Here is a 26,721-nt window from a genome sequence, read left to right on the forward strand (position 1 = left end):
TCCTATCCTTGGTTCAATCACTTAGTCATGAATCTCTCACAGTGGTGTGGAATTACTGCTCAGGATGGTTAATTGTGCAAAGCTTAAGCCTGTGGGGGTCCCACTCCTTCCCTGGGGACACAGTTAACTACTCAAGGTACTGGGGTCAAGACCCAACTTGAACGCAGGAATCAACTTGTCTTGTTTTAGATCTAAACTTCCAATTCCCTATCCCCCTTCCTAAGATCTTGATTTTTAAAGTTTTTGGAAATATGTTTGAAAGTTCAGGGTCAGGAGACATGGAGAACCTTTTGCAATGCACAGATTTCTAGTTATACATTTGCTGGCACTGTGTGCAGGATATAGAAAACATCATGTTATAAGTGAAAGAAAGCAATAACAACTGTATGGCTGGTTTATGGTACTGTGAATGGTATATAACAACTCAAGCATGCCATTTTTAAAGAGTTGATGATTCTTTCAGTACCTTGAAAGTTATCCATGTCTTTGTTTGATTCTGTTCTCACTCTTAGGCTGAATTTCTGATTCTTTTCTTAGACATGATTTTAACCAAATCACATGCACTGGACAGTATACAAGTACTTTAGTTCTTTTCTGGGGGGGTGGGGGCAGTAGGATTATTGAAGAGACGGGGAAATTTTTATTTGGTGACTGGCATGCCATATCAACCTTGGCGAAATGAGGTGTAGATAATGCCCCAACTGAATTTTTACAAAATTCCAAGAGTGAAGAGTAATGAAACCAGCCTACTTAGGATTTTGTTCTGTTTTGATTAAGTTTGCAGTCAGAAGAACTTCATTTTTCCTTAAAATTGTAATCTTACTACATTTTCTCTGGCATTTTCTAGACACTCTGCTAGTCTCCGTCATTACTGATGCCCTCTAGTGAAAGTACATGGGAAATTCTTCAAGCAGATACAGAGAAAATCAGTACAGAGTCCCCACTTTGCAATGCAATGGGTTTCTGCAATTCATAAAGATATTCCCTCCCACAGGTCTGCCTACTGGGGAGGAACAGAATTATTATTTTACGGTGTTGAGTGATTATCAAACTTTTTGGCTGTTTTTTTTTTTTTTTAAGATTTTATTAATTTATTTAGAGTGCACACAGTGCAGGAGGGGCAAAGGGAGACAGAATCTCAAGCTCTGCGCTGAGCGTGGAGCTGGACGAGGGGCTCGATCTCACGATCCAGCCGAAATTAAGAGTCGGATGCTTAACTAACTAAGCCACCCAGGCGCCCCTATTTTTATTTTATTTTATAGCACTGGCCACTTCTATGACTTATTTCATATCAAATCCTTGGTCAGCTCTGTCCCCCAAGTCTATGGCATCTCTGCTAACTGGTGTGACAATAATTTCCCCCAAGTCCAGACTTGCCATTATAGACCCTTTTCAACGCAGAGCTGTAGACAGAAACTCCCAGTCAAGAAGACTTCACACTTGAGGTGAAAGCCTCTTTCCATCTCTGCCATTGGTCCATGACTTTTTGTAGCCAGCGGGTCCTTCTGAAAACATAAAACATCAATTTCCTTCCTTGATCAAAAACCTTCCCTGCTCAATGATTCTTCTCGAATTTCAAATAAAATCCTAACTGCTCACCTTGGCCTTCCAGAACCCACCCCTCTGAATCATCTGCGGCTCTTTGTGGTCACACTATTTCAGCCACACCGCCCTGTAATCTGTCTCCTGTCTCTCCTTGAGCACATAAGCTCCACGTGGAAAGAGGTTTGTCTGCTTTACTCACGACTGTGTCTTCAGCACCTACAATGCTGCCTGGTACCTAGTGGAGCCCTCAGTGAGAATCCGAGCCATGAGAGTATGTGAATCACGTTACTGCGGACTGAATGTGGCCTCTCCATGTTGGCATGCTCTCTCCTGCTCACAGCTCCCAGCATGACCGCCTCAATCAGAGAGTGCGAAAGTGAAGGCACTGTGCCCTTCCTCTTACATTTAACCTTTGCTAAAGCTTCCTCTGCTCTGTAAAGTTCACCTCATTCATAAATGTACTGATTAACTGGCTTTTTCACTATCTGACCAGAATGGCATTTATTGATGGGAGGAGGAACCACAGAGTCGGAGAAGGTAGTGGTTGATGGTGGGTGGAAAGAGTCTAAATGTCCCAAGCCTTGGGTCAGGCAGACCCACAGTTTTTAGCAATAAAATCTGAGATAAGAGTGAGATATTTGCAAAATAATTTTTAAAGTCCATTTTTATAATCGTCACATAGTTACACCCTTGTATATCCAGATGCAACCCATGATCATTACAGTTGCTAACAATTAAAAAAAAAAAAGACATAAAAAACAATTCTTGAGATAAAGCATAAAGGGCGAGTGGGAAAGGAAATACCAGGCAGAGGACACTATAAATGGTCCAAAATATTATTTTGTAGTTACATGCCCTTAGCAGTTTAAAAGCACTTTTATATCAATTATACAGCTAGCTCAAAATCTTCTTAAAAATAGGTAGAATATAAGTGATTACAAAGCAATAAAGAGAATGTAAAAAATAGATGATCTCATTTAAATTCCACAGGACTTTTTGAGCTGGGTGGAGACGTAAGATTCTTCTGGAAGAGCAAGGAAGAGCTCTCTGCACATCCACAAGGGTCCCCTGACTGAAGGTGTGGTCTCTACAAGGCACCATCTTGGCATGAAGATGTCCTCCTTTCAGCCTTCCTGCACTGAATATCCCACACAATTTCTGCTGCTTCCACAGCTTTTCTACCACCTTCTTAATGACCAGGGGAAAAGCCAAGAGTGTGAAGCAAGGCTAAGGGTCCAACCTTCCTTAGGGCTGCAAATCATGAAACTGGGTAATTCCCACAATATGTACTAAGGACCACACATCTGAAGGTAAACATCTACAGGGGGCATTTTGGAGCTCACAATTTATTGGAAGCACGGGGTTAAAGGGGTGGAGGGGGTACTAGTATCTGCAAGAAGGTATAGATCTTTTCCAAGATGCTGCAAGGCAGAGCTGAGGAGAGCCTGACAATTCTCCCTCATGCCCCTATGTTTGCAGTTAGGGAAACCCATCTGAAGGCAGGCACAGGCATGGGTGAGAATACCAGGCTAGGGACTGTGAGACCTGGGATTGAGTTTTGGCTCTGCTACATCCTTGAGAGAGCGCCTTTCTTGTCTGTAAAATGGGACAACAGTTTTAGAGTGACAAAGTTATAACAACTCAGGGTTACTCTAAATACCAATTGAGGTGATATGTTAAAGTGCTCTGTAAATAATAAAATATAACATAAAATGTAAGGTGTTATCACCATAGCATCCTATTTCTGAAATAATTTACACCTTCCTTCCGGAATTAAGTCTGGATCTAGGTTCTGGGCCTCAGGCAGACCTGTGGAATAGGCAGGACTTGAGGAGAAGTTCTTCACCTCATTACAAAACCTTAGTACAAGTAAGTCCATATTTATCTATCTATATTTTATTTTATAATTTTAAACTTAAATTTCTTTTTTATTATTCTGGTGTTCTGCACATACTCTTTTTTCCTTTCTTTAAAAAAATTATTAAAGTATAATTAGGGGTGCCTGGGTGGCTCAGTCATTAAGTGTCTGCCTTCGGCTCAGGTCATGATCCCAGGGTCCTGGGATCGAGCACCGACTCAGGCTCCCTGCTCAGCTGGGAGTCTGTTTCTCCCTCTCTCACTCCCCCTGCTTGTGTTCCCTCTCTCGGTGTGTCTCTCTCTGTCAAATAAATAAAATCTTTAAAAAAAACAAAACAAAAAAAAATTATTTAAATATAGTTGATGCACAATGTTATCTTAGTTTCAGGTGGACAACAAAATTCAACATCTCTATACATTCATGGTATGCTCACCACAAGCGTGGCGACCATCTGTCCCCAAACAATTCTACTACAATTGACTATAGTCCCTATTGTACCTTTGATCCCCCTGACTTACTCATTCCATAACTAGAAGCCTGTATCTCCCTCTCCCCTTCTCCCATTTTGCCCACCTCCCCGCACCATCCCTCTGGCAACCATCAGTCTGCTCTCTGTATTTATGGGTCTGCTTCTGCTTTTTATTTATTCATTTATTTTTTCAAGTGTTTACTTAAATTCCAGTTAGTTAACATACAGTGTAATATTAGTTTTGGGTGTAGAATTTAGTGATCTATCACTTCCATACGACACCCATCACCCATTTAACCCGTCCCCTGCCTACTGCCTGTCTGGTCAGGCTCCACATTTAGGTGAAATCATATGGTATTTGTCTTTCTCTGTTTGGAACTAAGTCCATATTTAAATGCTGTCTTCAAGGTCAATGTGTCTGTGGGCTTAGTTTTGGGCATAAAATGTTTAAAATACTACCATTCTACAATTTGCCTCCAATGGAAAACTTTTATTTCACTTCGTTCATTGAAAAACATTCTATTTTCATCAAATCTTCCTTAATCAAACAGCCTCTTGTATTAGATAACTTTCTCTTAGGAATACTATAATCACTTTAGAAATGCTCTGTTCTCTTGCTTGATTTGGGAACCCAGATTTATTTTAGTCTAAATTTTATTACTTTTAATTGCTTCTGGTCTAGCAACATCTTTTTCTTCCTGAAAGTGCCTTTCTTTTTTAAACTCCTGAATGATAATCTACCATTAAAGGAATGCTGTTGAATGCCCCCTTTTTGTTGGAAGTACTTAAGAGGTGAATAAAAGTATCATACATGGAGTCTACATGTTATCTTGAGGACAAACTACATTTATTTGTTTATTTATTTATGAGAGGGAGAGAGTATAGAGTGGGGAGGGGCAGAGGCAGAGAGAGAATCTTAAGCAGGCTCCATACCCAGCATGAAGCCCGACGTGGGACATGATCTCACGACCCTAAGATCAAGACCCTGAGATCACCACCTGAGCGGAAATCAAGAGTCTGATGCTTAACCAACTGAGCCACCTAGGCACCCTGAGGCCAAACTACTTAATACAAAGTGATATTTGTGGTTCTATGTAGTTCACTAGATACAGAGATCAGATCCTCTCTAGTTTTCTGTTATTTTCTTTATAGACTAACAGTCAATAAAATGCTCACTGGAAAAAGGTCAGTGAGAAATCGCGATACAGTAATCATGCTCAGGTCCAATAGCATGATCTTTCATGATGTATGCTGGAAAAAAAGAGCACTGAATGGAAACCCACCTCTGACACTAACTTTGGAGAAACCCCTTAACATCTCTGCCCTCGGGTTCCTAACCTGACAAAGGAGAGAGCAGGACTGGGTACCCCCTGAAGCTTCTTCCTGCTTTAATGTTCAATTTGCTTAGTTACAGCACAACCAAAACAGTGTTTCCGCTCCCAGCCCCAAGGGTTTTCCTCGACGGGAGGAAATTTCAGTCTTCTCGGCATCCTCAGTCACCTGCCCCGATTCTACCAGCCTGGAGAGCCTCCAATGTCTACCTATGTTCTATCCTGATTTAGGAATGACCACAATTCTGCAAAGCCCAAACAACATATCAAATGTGTATGCAAGATGTGTTTTTTAGAAAATATTAATGCTAAGTCTGTCTTATATAACAAAGAATTTCAAGTATCACTTCACCGGGGACACAGAAGCCGTGTTGCCTCTGTCGATGTAAAGTAGCTGTGGGCGAAGCAGGCAGGACAAAGTGATGCTGGGATTCACATGCAAGGGTTTTACTATCTCAGAGGGAAACTGAGGCACCGAGCATTACGCAGAAGTGTCCCGTTACTGAGTAACTATGAAACAAGTGAAAGGAAAATTGTCTTAATTTTACAGTGGACTTTTACTTTTTGTTAGGGAACAGGGCTTGTCCTGTGATGAATCTGATCAGAGGTGACAGAATTACTGAAGCGCTAAGAATAACCTCTCACCTCTGAGGCTGGCCCACAGCAAGCGTCCTGAGCATGGTGATAAACGGAGATGCTCTGATATAAGAGAGGGGTGGGGGGAGAGGCAGGAGGAAGTGTAAGAAAGAGAAACCGGGGTCGGGGGAGGCCATATACCACAAAACCCCAAGGGTGAAGGAAGAGAAACGGGAAAGCAATCAGGTTCAAAAAACCAGACCCACTTCCCATTACCTCAAAGAGAAATTCAAACAGAAGAAAATGATGCAAAAGCAGCACCTCCCACAGTTAGACTCCTTATTCCATGTAACACACACACATGTATGTGTATATGTGTGTTACATATATTTATTTTACGCGGCGGCGGCCTGTCTCAGCTGCCTGGTTGTTATGGGAGTAAGCGAATTCCCACAGAAGGTTAAGGAATGAGGTTAAGAAATCTGGTGTCAGCATAAATATAAGAGCAAAAGAGGATACAGACTAAATAGTAAAGACTAAGACCCAGTTGTTATCTAGTTGTTCTTTTAATTTTTTGGCAATCGTTTTAAAAATGTTTCTCTAGTTTTGCTCTACTTTCCAAGGGAAAGCCAGGTTAAGTTCTCTGTTAAAACAGAGAAGTTGAGAAGGTAAAGTCATTTTATTCATGACTCATTTCATCATCTCTCTCCTGGACTCCTGTCCCAGTCTCTGAGCGGGTCTCCCTGCCTGGGCCTGGGCCCCCCATTCTCAGCACAAGAGACAGAGTAATCTTAGTAAAATGCAACCCAGATCGTGTGCCACCTTGTTCAAAATCTTCCAGTACTTTCTGTCTGGTTCAGAGTAAAAGATGAAGGACTCCTGCTGGCACAGTGCCTGTCACCTCTGACCTGATTTTAAACCCTCCTCTTCCCACTGTAGGGCCTTTGTATTTGCGGTTCTCTCTGGAAATTCTGCAAATAACTTCACGGCTCACTCTCTCTCTCTCTCTCATGTCCTTGAATCAAATGTCATCTTTTCAGTGAGATCTTCCTTGATTACATTTACAATTTAAAACTGTGAAGTGCCCCCTTCCCTGGCATTTCCTGATCACATTTCTTGCTCTGTTTTCCTCCAGAGTACTCATCACCACCTAATATACTATATATTTTATGTATTATAGGTCTCTCCTACCTATCAGGGATCTTGTGTGTTTTGTTCACAGCAACATCCCCACTTCCTATCCACACAAATGGTGCTCAATAAATATTGTTGAATTAATAAATACACTGGACTTATTCTATAGAAATTAACTATAAGGATAAGTTAATTAAAAAAAGCAACTAAAAAGACCTTGTAGGTAATTAGATTACAGTATGTTAAAACCAAGAGACTTAGCTTTGTAGCTTTATTCATTACCTAGATCATAGCTATAAGATAATCCATTTGAAACAGTTTTCCCTTCAAAGGTACATATATGTAGATTTATACATAGATCTCTAATAACAACTGATCTTTTAAAAAATATAAACTGTATTGTTCTCAAGCACCATAGCTTTTTTTTTCTTAGGGCAAAATTTATTCAGTTAAGCAACAAAAGTAAGATATGAGAGTGAGGATTATTTTCAAAATTGCTTTCTTCAACGTATAAAGAACTGTAGAAATTGATAAGAAAATGACACATAACTCAACTGTAAACTGGCAAAAGATATTAACTATTCCCAGAAAAGGAAATGAAAGTGATCTTGAAACACAAAAAGATGCTCAACCTCATCATAAAAAGGAGCATGAAATTAAAAATTGTGTTGAGATTCCTTTTGTCACCTAACAGATTGGCAAAGTCTGAAAGTTTGGCTGTAGCCTGTGGAGTGGAGAAGCAACATTCTCATGTGTTTGCTGGTAACACAGCCAATGGGCACCGTCCCTTTGGACAATCTGACAGAGTGTTCAAAGTTATAATTGTATATATTTGTTGATTCTTTAATCCTACTTCTGGTAATCTATCCATCACATATACCTGCATACATGTGACATGTATATATGTGTACAGGGTTATGATATTTATAATAGCAAAAGTCTGGAAACAACCCAAATGCCCAAAAGTAGGGAATAGCTTAAATCCATACAATGGAAGACAATGCAGCTATAAGCCCCACTGGCCTCCTCTACAGAGTGATATGAGAAGACCCACAGGATGCATTAATGAGACAAGCAAGATCCAGAATTGTGTTTAATACTGGAAATATAAAGTATATATATTCATAATTTCCCACAATTACATAAAGGAAAGAAACATAAGAAACTAATAAAATGGGGGGTGGGGGGGCAGTGGTTCTGAGGAAGTGGGAAGATGGCAGACAGGGTTGGGGAGGTTTTGCACCATGCTCCTTTTTCATATTGTTTGATATCTTGAATTGCTTAAATTTATTAGCTATTAAAAAATGAAGCAAAGTACGTATGATCTAGCAATCATACTCCTTGGTACTTGCCCAAAGGAGTTGGAAGCTGAGGTCCACACAAAAACCTGCCCACAAGTGTTTATGGCAACTTTATTCATAGCTGCCAAAACTTAAAACAATCAAGATGTCCCTCAGGAGGTGAATGGATAAACTGTAATATACCGTAATAATGAAATATTTAGCATTAAGAAGAAAGCAGCTATCAAGCCATGAGGAAACATGAAGGCAACTTAAGTCCATATTACTAAGTGAAAGAAGTCAATCTGAAAAGGCAACACCCTGTAGGTTCCAACTTTATGACATTCTGGAAACGGCAAAACCATGGAGACAATAAAAAAAAAAAAGTGGTTGCCAGGGGTTGGGTGGGGGAGAGAAGAATGACAGGCAGAGCACAGGAGATCTTTTAGGGCAGTGAAACTACTCTGTAGGACACTATGATGGTGCATGCCATTACACACTTGTCCAAACCCACAGAACATACAACACCAAGAGCGAACCCTAACGTATACTATGAGCTATGGATGATAATGCGGCATCAGTTTAGGTTCATGAAACTGTAACATGTATCACTGTAGTGGGAGATGTTGATAATGGGGAGGCTGTGCATGTGTTGGGGCAGGGGTATAGGAGAAATCTCTGTGCCTTCTGCTCAACTTTGCTATGAGGCTAAAACTGCTCTAAAAAATGAACTCTATCAAACAAAACAAAACAAAGTACGTCCTTAAGGTTCAGATTCTCTTACTTTCCCTCAGACTTTCTAAGGCACCCTTTGGGGGTAGAATAAGGAGGTGCAGAGTGGGAGTGGGACAGGCAGACCCTAGCACTGCTGTTTTTCTCATTTGGGAATGAATATCTTCTCCCCCTGGAGGATGAGGTTCAGGAGGTCCGAGGTGAGGACTCCCCTGATGATCTGATTAAGTGCTGCATGAAAGGACTCAGATTTGCTTCCTTTGCCTCAGTCTGTTACCTTGTCTCCCCTTGGCACCTCTCAAGCTAACTCAAAAAACATTTATCATGTCTACTCTTACCTACAAGCCCCAAGCTTCGTCTGGAATATCTTTCTTGTTTGTCAGCACCCACGCTGTTCACCATCTAAACACATCATTCTTCTGGTCCCCTGTTACCTTCTATGTATTAAGTGTCTGTAATGGTACTTATACATAATAGTAAATAACTTACACATATATGGCCTAATTTATATATGTTTATCCCGGAAAAGTCACATAAATAATATCTGTTTTAGTTCAGAGCAACAAATATTTATTGAACACCAAAATATGAACTATGCACAGTCCCTGATCTCATGAAGTTCCCCATCTATTAGCTTGACTTGCACTACATCAGAGGACTTTGCAGAACACATTTAATAAATGCTTTTGTATATTGTTGATGGAGATTAATTCTGTTCACACCAGAATAAACATATGACTCCATCTTTTCTGGTGCAGAACCTTGGGAGGCCAAACGACTGTCTTAATTACTCCTCTCTGCATCTAACTTTATTTATTCAAAATCTTTTCGTAGTCTCCTCTATTTTATTTTCCTAGGACTGAAGATTTTAGATACTAACATGGGGAAGCTAACCTTTCACAGTCCACATTTGGAACATCTACAAAGAGCTGTGTTCCCAGACTCCATTAGGAAAAGCTGGAGCAATTAGAGGGCGCTTCTTGCTTGGTTAAAAAAAGAAGAAAAAAAATCCATCTTAATTTGTTAAGTTTCTATAGTCTTTCAGAACATAGAAGTTACTTAAAAATTTCAGTAAAAGTACAAAGAGTCCTTGGGGCAAGCCAAGAGGACAGAAGAATTCTCACTCTCAGAAGAAAAATACTGAGAATAAAAATAGTTTCCCAACTCAGTCATTCTTTGGGATTGGTAATTTATTCCTGATGGTGCCCCAAAAGAGGGGAAGAGGAACAAGAGAATAAACTTGGCTCCCATAACAGAAATTATTCATAGCTCTTTTCCCTCATAAAATAATGGGCTATTAGATCTTCCATAAAATCCCTTTCAGTAATTTTATGGTGGGTCCACACTTTATAATCCATGTTTTGTAACAGAGTGTAAAAAAATCAACCACGAGAGATTTTACAATAATTCATTCCATTGATTTTTATTAAATTTCCAATTCCAAACCTTTCATCTCTCCTATAAAAATTAAATTACCACATTTAAGATCCTTTTTCTAAGTGTAATTATTAAAACTGAAAGTTTCTTGATTGCCATCTACTGGCGAAGGAAAAAGTGACAACTTATTTTAAAAAGTCTGCATTTTCTCTCAGATTTCCCAGTTTAGAGGTTTTAATATTTTACATTAAAAAAGATGGCATGCTGTACGACAGACATGCAGGACATTTTATATGTTTAAACTCAAACTAATGGACTATATATATCATTAGCTTTAAAAAAAATCAAAATGTAAAGTTTTCATTTTTACAATGTAATACTTTTCCTAGTATTGTTTCAAAGAAGTCACACAGATAGACCATAGTATCCTAATCTAAATTTTGTTTTATAGACAGGGATGCCAGTCTAACCGATGATGATACTAAGGTTACGTTATTAGCCAGTCAACTCAAATGAGATACATATGGTGAAAACCTCTCATAAGGAATGTCATTAATTCTATCTTTACAGACAAATACATTGTAAAAACAAAGAACAACTCCGCTAATAGGTAGAATATACAAGAGCAAGTAACCAGAATTTTTCAAGGTATAATACAGAAGCCTGAGGGGGAAAATGTATATATTCACTCTGTATATAGGAAGCACTTAGTTATTTGTAATTAATGAAACATACCTGGCTTAAAATGTGGTAAAGAATGAACTCCAGGCCACGTGTCCTCATTTGGTGTTCCAAGAACCTAGTGGAGAGCAGGAAATTGTGGAAACAGACTTATTATTTCCAAAGCACTCAAAATTCTCCAGTGTAGAAAACAGTACACTGCATATGATGAAACTCTGGATTTTTTTTTCCATGATCGTGTGCCAGGGATTTTATTTCAGCAAAAACAAACCCCAAACTAAAAGCTAAAGAGCCACCCAAGATGAATGTCTGAGTTTTAACACATGCAGCTGAATGCAGGCAGTGAAATCTGCTGCATTTTGTCAACTCCAAACTTAATAAGTAGGCTTAGGATGCCAGCGATAAGCTGTCATTTCCATGGAACTGAATCAAGCATGTATGTGTCCCTCATGATTCTTGCATGAGCTTTTGTCCTCTACTCCAGCATCAGATGTCTCATCATTTAGCAGTTCTATGCATTCTGTCATTTCATCCCCCGCATCCTCTGTCTCAGCATCACGATGTTTCAAAGAAGCAGGACAAGCAGCTTGGGATGCTCATTCTCGATGACCCACACCACTCATTTCAGATAACATCTTTATGTGGCTTAGAATTTCCCCATCCCCCCCCCCATATTGTCCTCCCTCTACACTCTTTCCTTTCTTCATCCACATTTTCACCTTCTTTCCCCATTTCTTTTTTTACCACCACGATGTTTGATCTGGTTGAAGGAATTAAGGGGCAACTGCAGCTCATATAGAACTGGGTTCGCCCCATGTGAACACCCAGGTCCACCAGAGGTTGCTGTTACAGTCCGTGGTCATGGTAACTCACCAGTCGAGAACAGTGGAGCTGGAGGGTTAAGAGCCCAGACCCTGGAAACAGACTCCGTGGGTTCAAATCCTTGCTCTCCTACTTACTAGTCATGTGACCATGGGCAAGAAATAACCTCACTGAGGTTCCTCATTGAACTGAGCTTTCAATTCCCTCCTTTGTAAACTGGGGGTGATAACAGCACCCCCCTCTCCCTTGTGGTGAGAACACTACCTGACAGGAGTAAGCACTATGTATTAGATATTATTCAAAGTGCCCCTAGAAAACAGGCTCAGGTCAGGGTGGCACTGGCCACATGGGAGAGTCTGGTGCCCCATGCCGTGCGTAACTCAAACTGTGATGGACCGACACGCACAGTGCAACAGGTGAGAAAGGGCAAGAGATAAAGCCAGAAGCTGGGAAAAGAGGAGAAATGGCAGATATCACGGGAGGGAATTAAGCAAATTCACTTTATCCGAGCTTTAGCAGGCAATGCTGTCCAATAAGGAAATGCAGAGCTTTGATGATTTGTGCATTTATTTACTAGGGGGAAGGGGCCCTCATATCAAGGGGCAAACACGCAGTGAGTGTCTCCCTCATGGCTTCCTACTCTGGTGAGTCGGGATTAACTACATGGATGAGGTTCCCCACTGGGTTCTGGGATGATCAGATAATACAATTCTTTTCAAGTGTCACCGATTAATTTTGCAAACACAATCAACAGTAACAGTAATAGGCACATCTACACAAGGAAGGCAACCCTATGGATGGGCTGGGTGGGAGGTGGGCAGACAGGGAGAGGGCTGGGGAAGGGGGTTGTAAGACAGGAAGGGAGACGGAGACACTGACACGAGTTACTGCGGTGTCTGCAAAAGGCATTTCCCCCTTCTTTTCACTAATTCCGATGATTATTTTAAGGCAGGGAGACAACCAGGCTCGTGAGCAGCGCACATAGCTCATTGGAGGAATGCTCCCCTTTGAGCTTCCACTAAAATCTGCATGAAGGATGGGAAGGACTTGAACAACTAAAGGGAGAAACTTTCGGCTCAAAATCACGACTTGATCACAGTCAATCCATCACATATGACACAGACCCTCTGAAGGTTTTATAAACCACAGAAAGTCCAGCCGGAACTTGAACCTTGTTCTCTCACTCCTAGTAAAGGTACGGCTGTGACCCTGAGGGTATACACGTCTCTACAATGTTTGTGTTAGCAAAATGCAAAGAAATGCGTAAGTAGAATGCATAGAAAATGCGTAAGTCCTGTTCTGAGTTATTGTAACGCCGACTGATGAGACTCCACACCTCAGATTGTCCTGCCTACAACTCCTGGGCCATTTGCACAAGAAATACAATGTGGGTAGAAAGTGGGCAAAGGAAAAGAAGTATTAAAAATCAGCCTTTCTTCCTGTGAAGGCCTTTTTGGGAAGGCAATCTGGGTTAAATGCATGGTTAGAGATGACAGGCTACTTGTGCCCAGCAGAAAGTTGGGTGTACGTTGTCTCTGACAGATTTTCATTTCTATTAATTGACTAAGACATTCCACAACCAGGACATGTATAGGTTAGAAAAAGAGGTATTCCCTAAAAGTAAAAACTAATCTTTTGCAAATAAAACAGGGCAGAAGAAAACAGCACCACCGACCTTTCACCTTTCGAAGGTGGTCCCACGTCTGTAAATAGGCAGGTTGGTAACATCTGAGGAGGCTTTCAGTCTTAAAGTGACAGACATGCTATGATACGTTAAAACGTCTTCTACAAGGTCACTCAAGAAGCTTCACCTGACACCTGTGCCCATGGCTGGTACGTCTCTGTTCCTTTATTGGGCCATGTCTTCACTGGGCTAACATTTATTGTGTTCATCACAGAAGATGGAAGGATGAGATGCCTGGAGGTGCTCCCACTCTGAGGCAGATGGGGGGGCAGCGATGGGCTGCCTTCAACACAAGTTCTTCCTCAGAAGTATGGGGAGAAGGAGCTGAGAGCCCAAAGTGGGGGTGTGCCTGAGATTCCCTGGGGCCGGGGAGAACAGCTGCATGGCAGAGGGAACACTGAGTAATAGCTGGCCACATACAGAAAAGGGGCATGGGGGTGGGGCTGGGTAGCGACAGCAGAGAACACTGGTTATAAGGAAGGGATATATCAAAATACTTTCAGTTCTCCAAATTCTCCTGCTGCTCATGCCCCCATACCTTCTCACAGTGGTTTCCTCTTCTGGAATGCCCTGCCCACGACTGGCCAGGTTAACTCCTACTTTTTTTCTAGCTTCAGCTCCTGAGCCACCCTTCCCCGAAAGACTTTCTTGTCCAAGTTACACGCTGTGATCCTCATAATCTCTGAGGGCTTTGTACAGGATTCCTACAGGACCGACGCATGGCCTTACAATTGTTAGATTACTGGTCTGTCTCTGCACTGCACCGTAGACCTCCGAGTGGAGACTGTGGTGTTCATATCTTTAGATCCCCAGTGCCTACACCAAATAAGCCTGACACAAAATATGCACTCAGTACATGTTGACTGAATGAGTGAATGCCGTGTCTGGGTTACAGCGTGAAGTTTAGTGTCACTGGATTGTTGGCTGGGTTATGGAAGGGGAGGCTAGGGCCAGGGAACGAATAAATGGGGACTGCACTTGATCTCTCTCAGGTTTTCTCAGACTACAGGTCACATGACCCCCTGGGGGATTGTAAATTTCACATAGAGTGTTCATATCAGGATTTTTCTAAAGATGAGTAGAACAGGTAATATCAGAAGGTAATATACATGTTGAAGATACATATTGTTTCATGAGACTTATATTCACATTACATCTGTGTGAGTATATGTGTATGAGTGCTTTATGAGTCATGATGTATTTCTTGGGGCGCCTGGGTGGCTCAGTCGTTAAGCGTCTGCCTTCGGCTCAGGTCATGATCTCAGGGTCCTGGGATGGAGTCTTGCATCGGGCTCCTTGCTCGGCAGGGAGTCTGCTTCTCCCTCTGCCCCTCCCCCTGCTTGTGCTCCCTCTCTCAAATAAATAAAATCTTTAAAAAAACAAAATGTATTTCTTACCATTTAAGAGCCATTTTATAGGCAATAAGAAGTTATTAGCTAAAAATCACGAATGTAGGTGATAAAGCAAATTTGGGGGCTGAGGGCAATGAGTTTAATCCTAGATCTACTGAATGGGAGAAAAGCCTGCAGATCAAGATGGGGGGCGTGGGGTGTAAAGAGCAGCTGGAAATACAGATACAGATCTCAGGAGAGGGATTAAAGTCCAGAGAAACATCTGGAACTCTTTAGCATATTTACGGTAATAGAAAGCAAATGCCAAGACACAAGCTACAAAATGGTGTCACTTCCCTATACTCATGCATACACAGTTCCCAGAAGGGTGTCTGTGACTTCCTGGACTTTTAGCATCTGTTAAGAAAAACAAGGGATGATCTCACCTTCTCAGTAGAGGTTTACACTGCCTGACCCTGATGAACTAGGATTTAAGGACCCCAGACTTACTCTTCTGGGCTTACCTCCGCACTGACGGGTAATGATCCCACCCACCGTGTCAGCCTCTGATGAGCAGAGGATGACACTCAGAAAAAGAGGGTCTCTCTGCTGAAACATCTACTTTACCACAGACAGACGAAGAGCGGATTCTAAACTTCTAAAGCTCAGAGCTCAAGAACTAGCGCTTGTCAGAAATATTTACTTACCTTTTCAAATTACTAACAGTTGCACGAATTCTCACATTTCCCCGTCAGGTCCCAGGGCTGCTAAAAATGAGTCCGTAGGCTTTTCCTGAAGAATGCCCACAGTTTAAACAGAACAAGGGCTGCTAATAGTTTTCCTGGGTCAAAGGGTCAGAGGAGTCTCTCACAGAGACTCTGGCGCAGAGAAACTCGGGCCTATCAAATGCAGATAAAACTGGCTCACACGGGTATGTACTAAAGCAGTGATGTGCAACGTGCTGGGTTCCCACTTTAGGTTTTTTGGTTTTATGAGGTGGGCATTCTGGGGCAGTGCTGGCTGATTTCAAACTGACTTAGCAACGAATGCAAGGAAATGGAGAACAACCAGATAACTCTGATGATTTTTACACCAAAACTCTGAAAGTCCACACATACAACATACATCTTTAAAATTCTAATTGCTTCACCACTGTACTACTTTGGGTTCTGGAGGATTCTTTATGATTCCTCAGGGAGAAGTCCTAAATGCAGCCTGTGAAGAAGCTCGGCAGAACTGGGCTTGGCTGTCACACACTGCACTCTGGAACAGGTGCTATAGAGTTCAAAGATGAGCCACAGAAAAGCAGGACTTCCTAACTCTTCTCCTGCCTGTGTGCGCTCTATCTAGAAAAACAGTTCTCAAGTGGGTGGTGCTGGAATTCAAAACCAGCTTGGTTTGACTAGAAAGACTGTGCTCTTAAGAGCGGCACGATCTTGCTCCCAGGAGGATCAGAAAGGGCAGCCGTGGGGCTCAGATGCTGTTAAATGATTCACAGCCAACTGACCAGACTCCAGAAGAAGTTTTGGGTATGAGGAGCAAGGATTTTTTCATTCTCCTCCCCCTTCCAGACACACACACACACACCACGCACTAGTTACTAGGTACCAACTTCTTCACCATTTTCATCAGTGACTTAAAGAACATCATAGAAAAATGTCTTACATTCTCAGATGACACAATAGAAAAGATGTGTAATATTCTGATGGCCCAACCAGACTTAAAGAATATTTAATCGGGTAGGAACAACTCACTGATGCTAACACAGAGAAACCTAATAGCAATAAACATGAAGCCTAGGACTTGGGTTCTATTAATTGTTTGAGATGGAAAGATCTGGCAGGCAACAATCTGTGGAGCCAAGGACTCGTGGTTTTCAGATGAGTACAAATTCTAGGAGACCACCCAGTGGAAATGAAAGGGGACTGGGGTCGGCTGACTTCAAGATAGCCCCATAATCCCTGCCTGCTGGTGTTTACCCTCCTCCCCTTGACTGTGCATGGAACCAGTGACTTGCTTTTAACCAACAGAATATGGCAAAAGTGACAAGATGTCACTTCCGTGATTATATTGTAGAGAATGCCAACTCTCACCTTGCTGGGAGACTCTTTCCCTTGCTGGCTTTGAGGAAGCAAGCAGTCATACTGGGAAGGCCATAGACAAGAAACTGGAGGTGGCTTCAGCCAACAGCCAGCAAAACTCAAGGCCCTCAGTCTAATGGCTTGCAAGAAGCTGAATGTTGTCAACAACTGCATGATTTGGAAGTGGATCCTTCCCCAGCCCAACCTCATAAAAGACTGAAGGCCAGCTGAACACCTTGATTGCAGCCCTGGGAGAACCTGAAGCAGAGCACCAGCTAAGCCATGCCTGGATACCTGACCCACAGGCACTGTGAGATGATAAATGTATGCTAAGTTGCTAAGTCTGTGGGACGCCTGGGTGGCTCAGTCGGTTAAGCATCTGCTTTGGGCTCAAGTCATGATGCCGGGGTCCTGGGATCGAGCCCCGCATCGGGCTCCCTGCTCGGCGGGAAGCCTGCTTCTCCCTCTGCCGCTCCCCCTGCTCGTGCTCGCTCTCTCTCTCAAATAAACGGATGAAATCTTTAAAAAATAAGTGGCTAGGTCTGTGGTAATACTGTCACACAGCAATAAACAACTAATGCAGATGACGTCACTGAATCATACTCGTCAGAGCACATCTGGGTTGCGGTGCCAGTAGCAGGGGCTGCCTGTGGAGAAGGACGAAAATAGTCTTCTGCAGGATGTACCCAGAAAGGGGGTGGTGGGCCCATGTCCCAGGGGGTGGTCTACCCTCTGAAAAGAAATGGTGTGGGACATCACCTCGAACAGATGACGTACAGCAATGTCACAGGGGGGCTGACTGACGCTGTGCGGAGTCGGATGGAAAACAAGGGCCAATGGGTTAAGATATTAATGTACAACAGAGAAGGGCATTCTAAGTACAAGAGCTGTATAAACTGAAATGGCAGCCCTATGAGGTTTAATCGCAGCTAAGGGTTGGACTGTACCATATTTGGCAATCAGATATTATAAAGATCAAATTCTGCCTCCACTGATGTAAGGGTCATCTGCGGTAAAATTCTGACATAATACTACAAGTTTGCATGATAGGATGAGGTCCTGCATTTGCATCTACCTTTGTTTATATTTGGCCATCATTATAATTTACTGGATAGATAAGGAGACGTGAGTTGATAAGGAAAAGGGTATGATTAGATGAAGGAGGGCAGAGAAGACATGGATGAAAGCTTTCTTTCCCCATTTTCTATCGAAAGTATGTCTCAATATTAATTATTTTGCAGACAACCAGCACAATCAATGGCTGACATCAGAATCTTTTCTGGTAGCATGATAAGCAAATATATACATGTATGTGGTATATATATACACACACATGTATATTATATGCGTGTGTATGCATATACACCACACACATATATAGTTCCTCTCTTCCACCATTCCCTAGGCTTCACCTACAATGCCACTAGATAAGGGTTAGAGTGTCTGCACTATTCATTTTTGGCAATGGCCAATGGCATACAGGTTGCATATGGGATCAGAAAAGCAGCTCTAAGATGCTGTGATTCCAGGTTGGTTGTGTTCCAGAGCCCAGAACAAGCAGTGAGATTCTGCAGAGCAGCAACCGTTACTGAGAATGGCCAGCAGGGGGAGCCACCACACTGAGAAAATGAAAAGCTGCCTGGGACTTCAGAAGCTGCTTCAGTATTTAATCAGTGGCTCAACTGCTGGATTAAAAGAGATGGTGTTTCCAAAATATTGTGCAGAGTTTTCAACAGGGCAAGGGTTCAGATGGGAAGCAACTGAAATTAAAGGACAGTTCTTCGAGTTCTACTTAAAGTGAATTCAATTCACCCGCTAGAAGGTAAAGGTCTAGTTTAGTGGCATTTGGCTGCACATGGGAATCATCTGGGAGGCGTTTAAAAAAAAAAAAACACAGGTTAAAAAACACACTAAGGCGGCGCCTGGGTGGCTCAGTCATTAAGCGTCTGCCTTCGCTCAGTTCATGGTCCCAGGGTCCTGGGATCGAGCCCCGCATCGGGCTCCCCGCTCGGCGGGAAGCCTGCCTCTCCCCCCTCCACTCCCCCTGCCTGTGCTCCTCTCTCAATGTGTCTCTGTCAAATAAATAAATAAAATCTTTAAAAAAAAAAAACAACACACTAAGGACTGGGACCCACCCCAGTGATTCTGATTTAACTGGTCCGAGCTGCAGCCTAGGTATGTGGGATTTTCTAAAGCTCTCCAGTGATTCTAACATCACCAAAGGCTGGGACTGACTGGCCCAATCTAACCAGGCGGTCTCTTAGAGGCCCTCAGTTTAGTTAGATGGTTTATAGATTTTTTTTTTTTAAGTCTTTGGCCTGGATCCAAAGGGCCACAAACAGCAGGTAAGTGAACAAATCAAGCAGCTGGCTGTTAGAGAATTTAGGGTAACTAAAGAATAAATCTGAAACTACTCCAGAAAATGCTCTTCACTGGCAAATTATGCACCAAGAGCAGCTCATTTAAAATATGTTTTCCTCCATTAAAATATTCATTCTTTCCCCTCCCCCGTCTCTCCTACTGTTTCTCTCCGGTCTCCCTAAACCCTGACTCCCTCATCGATTGCACTCTCATCTCAACGGCTTTTCTCTTCTTTTCGCTGGGCCATGTTGCTGGGGCTCAGCCTCAGCCAGTCAGTCCCCGCTGCGCGCTGCGGGAGCCGCGGTCAAGGGCGCGAACGTGCGCTGGTCAGGAGCCCGAGGGTGGGGGTTGCAGAGGCCGGAGGGAGGCGATGTTGGCAAGCAGATGCCACACAGCGAGGCTGACTGAAGCAGGGGCACGAAATGCAGAAAAATGAACCTATGGGGCGGGACCTGGAGGCAGGGGCACCAGATGCTGGAGCCCTGCTTCTCAAAACGTGGTCCATGAACTTGCAGCATCAGCATCACCTGCAGAAGGCAGCGCGCGCTCCACTCCCCAGCTGATGTGTCAGAATCTATAATTCAACAGGAACCCCAGGTGATCCATGTCAACACCGAAGAGTGAGAAACGCTTCTTGAAAGAACACATTCTAACTGGATTTTTCAACCTAAAAAGCACAGGCAGTAGAGAGGAAATTCTGGTCACAGTTACCTTCATCCAGAGCACCTAGGTATATTTGTTCAAGTAGCATTTGGAAGGGGCAGGGGGTTGTGGGCAATTTCCAGTTTGGTGGTGCGGGCACCTCGTATCAGGAGCCACTGCAGATGACCATGATTGCATGAGTCTGGCTTGGTGTTCTATGCCTCTGAGCTCATCCCCCACACGGCTCTCCTGTCCTCACTTGAACAGTCTCAAAGCCTAGGTGTTTCTTATGGCAAGAGGCTTCGAATCATTTCTGAAAACAGGCAGAACACAATAATCCACTGATGCTCTTAACTTCAGCTGCAAACTTGAGGCCAATGAAAATTCTAGGACACAGACACATACACATGTCTGTGTCACATATGACACCACAGGCCCAAACTGATCACCGTTTTCTTCTCGAATGAAAGTGGTGTTCCTATCTACTGAGCATCACCTGTGTGCAAAGCAATGTGCTAATTACCGGGAGACACAAAGATGCAAAACTATAACTTCTGCCTTCAAAAATGTAGCATTTTAAATATTCATTTTTATATTAAAATTAAAAATGACAAAGCTACGGAACTGGCTTGCAACACTATGAAACTTTGCATCCTTGAGCATGTTTTAGAAAATTACATTTCCTTCAAGAACATGTGAAAGCGAATGTATTCCTTTCCTGTCAGTGCTGTAACAAATAATCACAACCTTGCTGACTTAAAACATCAGAACTTTAATTCTCTTTAAGTTCTGGAGTCAGCAATTGGAAATCATTTTCACTGGGCTGAAATCAAGGCATCTACGGGGTTACCCTCCCTTCCAGGTTTTAGGGTAGAGTCCATTTCTTGCTTCTCCCAGCTTCTGGGGGCTAAGGGGGTTCCCTTGGTTTGTGGCTGAATCACTCCAATTTCTGCCTCCACCCCTACACTGACTTCTCTTCTGTATCAAACCTCCTCTCTTACAAAGACGCTGATGACTGCATTTAGGGTCCATCTGGATAATCCAGGATAATCTCCCTATTTCAAGATCCTTAACTTAATCCCATCTGTAAAAACCTATTTTGCAAATAAGGTAAAATTACAGGTCCAGAGATTTAGGGTCTAATATTTTTAGGTGTTCCTTATTCAGCCTACTACAGAGTAAAATTACCATTTACAAAATATTATTTATACATGATACTCAAAATGGATATTTTATGCATCCAAAACATGAAGTAAACAGAAATATCCACTTGCAGCAATAATAACCTCACTGAAGCTGCTTTACTGTTTGCAATTTCACACCTATTATTTCATGAGTTGCGATAAGCCCAATAAAATAGGCCAATATTAGCGACTTCGCAGATGAGAAAACTGTAACTGCAAAGAAGGGCAACCTGGTCAGGTGCCCTAGGAGAGAAAAACAGAACCAGGACACAACCTGGATTTACGTCTGGTGCCCTTCCCACCTCAACATTCAGATGCCAGCACTTTATTAATAGGACTGTAAATTCATCTCAGTTGACTTCCAAAGCAGTTTACGGCTGCAAGACCAGCAAAGACCGACAGACCGAAGCTGAGCGGTCCGCAGAGCAACCTCACCAGCTAAGGCCTGCCGTGCCTCTGCTGACCTCCTGCGCACACTCAGATTGGTCTCAGAGTCAAAGATACTCCCATTATAGCTATTTACTAAGAAAGCTGATTTTGTCATTCATTCTTTTTTTTTTAAACAGGGTTAGTTCTTTTTTTTTTTTAAAGATTTTATTCATTTCTTTGACAGAGAGATACAGCGAGAGAGGGAACACAAGCAGGGGGAGTGGGAGAGGGAGAAGCAGGCTTCCTCCTGAGCAGGGAGCCCGATGTGGGGCTCGATCCCAGGACCCTGGGATCATGACCTGAGCCGAAGGCAGACGCTTAACGACTGAGCCACTCAGGCGCCCCTTGTCATTCATTCTTATTCCAACCTGACAAATGTAACAGAAAAGAGGATGTATTTAATATATATTTTTTCTTTTTCTTAAACCTAGTACACAGACTTTTGTTTCCATTAACAGAATAAGCACCTATGAGCTCACTGTCCCGGACAAGAACTGGGTTATTTAACAACAGCCACATCTAATCCTAGCTCAGGCCCCATGCAATCACCCAGCCATGCCCACCTGAAGCAATCTCCATCCTGATTCATGTTCATTATTCTCTATCTTTTGTTTGTATATAATTTTATTGTCCTTATAAAGATTATAAAGTATTTTTAATTATTTAATACTTTATATTCAGGATACAAGGCTGTAGCTAATCTTTTGGAATTTTTTTTTCACTTAACATTATATTGCTGAGATTCATCCAAACTCTCGTGTGACTGTAACGTTAATGGGATGGTATTCATCCACTTTCTCACTGATGAGCATTTGTGTTGTTTACCAGTTTCCGCCCAAGAGTCAGAAAACCCCATTATGTAAAAATGGCAAGTGAAAGCTTAGCAGGGATCTTATTTTCCCTTTATGACTATAAAATTCCATAAAACAAAAATTAAATATCAGCACCTAAAATGGAGTTGTGTTCTAATAGTTTGAGAGCTGCTTGGGACAAAGTATTTTCCCAAAGAAATGATTCTCTACATGGTGGTTGATGCATGAAAGGCTATTATACCTGTAACAAACCAAAAAACACTACAGAGCCAAACCAGCCCGGACAACAGCCTTTCTGATCCAAATGCAGCCAGTGTGGAAGTCACACCTCTCTTCCAGAGAGCAGGACAGGGAACCAGTCCCCAAGACTTGTCAAACTCTAGGCTGAGGCAGCAGTACCAGTCCAGAGAGGAAGAACGAGCCCAGGCAGATGCTGGGATGGAGATCGAGGCCAAGCACGAAAACGGGAGCTGTGTGACTTGGGAGCAGTGACAGACACTCCAGTGGACCGGGGAAGGGGTGGTCAGAAAGTGAATCATTTCCCCTGCATTTTTAGCGCTGGTTAATGGGGAACCACAGTCAGGTGGGCTCTGAGGCTTGCCCGCAGGGTGTCTCTGCCAGGTGACCGGCTTGGATGTTCTTTCTCCCCTTTACTACGTGTTTACTTCTTTCATGGAGACACCTACTTGCACTTAGAGTGGGGCAGTGGAGAGAGCCCCTGGAAATGGTGGAGGGCTTCGAAAGGAGGCAGCCCCTCTCCTGTGTTGTGTCTGCGGGGCCGGGGAGGAGGAGGGAGAGCAGGACAAAGCCTCACCCACCGCACCGTGAGTAAGGGTTGTGCCTGTATTCGAAGTATGTAGGTCAGAGCCTGCCTACCAAAGGCAATCTAGACATCTACCTGTTCCAAAAAGAGATGCTGTTATTTTTAGAGCTTCGAATGGGGTATGCAGGAAGGTGTGAGTTACAACGAAACCTCTGCTAAGTTTACTGGCAGGAAGGCTGTTAAAAAATTTAGGTCAAGGTATTTCTATAGAGCATGCTACAGCTGCAGTATTTTATTATAGTTTTTGCAACTGTATATGTACTAGTTAGCTATAATGAACTGGGGTTTAACTAACTATACAATTTAACTATTTAAACTATAATTTAGCCATAATTTCAACATGTGTCTATTACTACATATTGATCCGTAGAAAGTTATTGGGAACTTATTGTTGCCAATGATTGTGCCAGAAGCTAGGACAGCTATGGAAAAGTCGGTCCCTGATAAAGGGTGATGTTCACAATAACAAGCTCTAGGTCCACCGGGCCCCTCCCGCTCCCACTCTCTTGGCGACTGACATGTAATTATCATAGACTTCCACCTACAAATGGGCTACTTATTCCTGACAGAGTCAGTGTGGGTCAAGAACTGGTATTTAGAATACCAATGCCAAAATTTGGTATCTATAATCTAAAATTAGTAAATTACTTAGAGTTGAAAATGAGGTATCATCTCAGGAATTTTGGCTGCCACTCAAGTTCTGACAGCGTTGGATCTTCCTGACAACCACTGGTAAACCAAGACAGCTGGAGTTCTGCAATTCTCTGGACAACACTGAGCTACGGGTTCATCTCCCATGTTATAACCCCATGGTTGTAAATTTCAATTGCTGTTATTCTTAAGTTTAAATTGTAAACTGGTGTTAATTTAGCCTCATCAGCACCAGCTTAGATTATTGTGGGTTATCTGGTTAAGTTCACATTACATTTCGGTGCACTTATGCATCAATGCTATATTGGGCCCATCAGTTTCCAGTAACTAGAAATAATGAAAGTTATGCACACTGGGGTTACATATGAATCAGCTAAGAGATTAATGCTAAAGCAGAGAGATGCTTGAATTCCTCCTCACCCCTTAATCAGTTTTTTCAAACACTTAGTGCTCTAAGTGCCAACTCCCCTCCCCCCACTTATTCATTGAAATCCTAACCCCATTGTGATGGTATTTGGAAGAGGGGTCTTTTGGGAGGTTAAGTGGGATTAAATTAGGTCAGGAGGATGAGGCCCTGATGATGAGAATTTAGGTCCCATATAAAAAGAGGAAGAGACACAGGATCTCTTTTTGTGCACATTCTGACAAAAGCCATGTAAAGGCATAATCAGGAAAAGGGCCCTCCCAAGAATCTAACCATGCCGGCACCCTGATCTTGAACTTCCAGCTTCCAGAACTGTGAGAAATAAATGTTCACTGTTCCAGCCACCCAGCCTACCGCATTCTGTTACGGTAGCCAGCACTGGCTGAGACACTGATACTTAGTGCTAACTCCACAATTAAATAGCAAAGGGTGGCGATGGTAGGCCAAGAGCTCTTAGGCCCGTCTAAGTGTCCCAAGGAAAAGAAAGGCTGAACCTGTCCTACAGGTATTCCAAGTGAGAAACACACAGACTCTAATGTATCCTGCATCACAGTTTGGACAGAGAGTTTATAATGCCCAGAGGGGTTGGGGGGAGGAAGCTTCAGCATATGGAAATATGAAATGTGATCTAATAAATAATAAACCCTAAATGGGGATCCCTGATTTATACAGAGATACACGAATGGTGTTTGGAACAGGCTGAGCGACTTCCAAGGGTCACACAGCAAATGGTGACTGGTGGGGGGAGGGGAGAAGGGACGGTCTCTGGACTCTAGAGATCTAATGGACTCCCGTTAGATTATACCATGAAAGTAATTTAAACACATATGATGACCTTGACCATGAATTTTTTCCCCGTGTGAAAGACAAAATGGAGATTAAAAACCTTAGACAAATCAGGGGTTGGACCAGCAATGGGTATTTCTTCCTATCTTCCATCAAACTTCTGTAAGACCATCCTGTCTTGTTGTTTCTTAAGAAGTTGTTTTCACCTGGATTACCAACACATCAAAAAACATTGCCAGGATAGTTTATTATTTTCAGTAAAGGATAGAGTCTCCCAAAAGTTGGGGGTCTGGATGTCGACATGGTGTGACCTCCTACACAGCTGAAGCTGTCAGCTCTTCTGATGTCTCAGGAAGGCAACATCTCATCCATCATTCCCTCTCCGCCATGCCCCCATCCTCCTGCTAACAGGCTGCGGGGGACAAAGGACAGTCTTACAAGCCTGCCTGTCAACAAATGGGAGCAAAAGGCCAGTCCAACCAAGGCGCAGAGTCTTCTAACGACCACGTTCACTAAAAAGGCAGGTAACAGTCCTTTCAAAGAGCTCACCTAGATGGTTTAAGATTCATCCATGTCTGCCTTACTGTTCCTTATCATTAAAATAGGCTTACAGTGCAACAAGTTGAAGAACAGAGATGGAGGGTGGTGGGCATTTTTGAAAGATAAAAAAAATTAGGAATTTTGGCCCATGGCACTGCTGCCTAGAGTCCTAGGGGACTCATTCTTTTAAGTATACATACAACTCAAAAAGGAAGAAAATGCTCCCGGCCGCTCTTCTTTTCCAGCATTGCTTTAAAGACAGTGTACTGGCAGTTCACTCAGAGTCTTAATCGCACAAGGTTGTCCTTGGTAGACGCATTTTCAGACTACGCTGCAATTTACAAACAGAGCCATTATGTCTTTCTTTTGCCCACTAGCCTTGTCAGAAGGAGGCAGCGGCTGTATGATCAAGGTCATCCACAGTCCCTTAAAGTACGAGACCTGAGTCCAAGAACCGGAACCATCATCTTCAGCACTTTCTCATCCCATGTACCACACTTGCATAAGTACAATTTAAGAGACCGAAGTCATAAAACTCACTGTCTTCTACTAAGTTATTCACTGTGTAAGCTTTAAACCACCTCCTACTTGAACTGATGAGCTGGGTTTCCCCCAAGACGTCATTGAAAATGACTTTTCTATCTTTGGACAATCCCTTGGTAGAAACCCATCTCCTTAATTTATGGGCTGTTCTGTCGCTGACTTCAGAATTAAGAGATCTGAACAAAGTGACAGGTACAGCTGTAGTAAAGTGTAAGGCAATCCAGTTTTGTCTGATTCTCTTATTAACACGTACTGTGAAAAGTCCCGTTACTAGATTAGACACAAACATTTTGAAAGCACACAGACCCTCCCATCCCTGGCCAAGAAGACCTCACTTTTTAAAGATGATGCCAGTGGTGATATAACTGAGCAAACAAAACACCTCAAGACGTACATCCACAATTCTTAAATCACTTTAAAGTTATTCAACACTATTTGCATTTGAGGCCAGGCTGGATGGTGCCTGGAGTGAGGGGAGGGCAGAAAACTCTTAGCTGGTTGGGTAGAAAGAATGTTCATGGGTGCAGACTCAGCGGCACACATATGGAAGATGAGAACATTAAGTACTCAGGTTGCTAAGAAACTAGGAAGAGGTGTTCAGAGAGTCCCAGAAACTGGGAGTGTA

General features: G+C 42.7%; 1 protein-coding gene across 7 annotated transcripts in view; it reads right to left on the reverse strand.

The window, feature by feature from the left end:
- Positions 1–26,721, reverse strand: part of CDK14 (cyclin dependent kinase 14) — a 511,224-nt gene that overhangs the window by 132,466 nt on the left and 352,037 nt on the right. For all 7 annotated transcript variants that reach the window (XM_081800571.1, XM_081800565.1, XM_081800566.1 and 4 more), the window contains one exon: positions 11,038–11,101. In XM_081800571.1, the coding sequence (XP_081656697.1) occupies positions 11,038–11,101 (64 nt within the window). The remainder of the gene's footprint in view (positions 1–11,037; positions 11,102–26,721) is intronic.

The sequence above is a fragment of the Leptonychotes weddellii genome, chromosome 12 (genome assembly GCF_054177405.1).
Source record: "Leptonychotes weddellii isolate Sample4059 chromosome 12, ASM5417740v2, whole genome shotgun sequence".
In the NCBI taxonomy this organism is placed as follows: domain Eukaryota; kingdom Metazoa; phylum Chordata; class Mammalia; order Carnivora; family Phocidae; genus Leptonychotes; species Leptonychotes weddellii.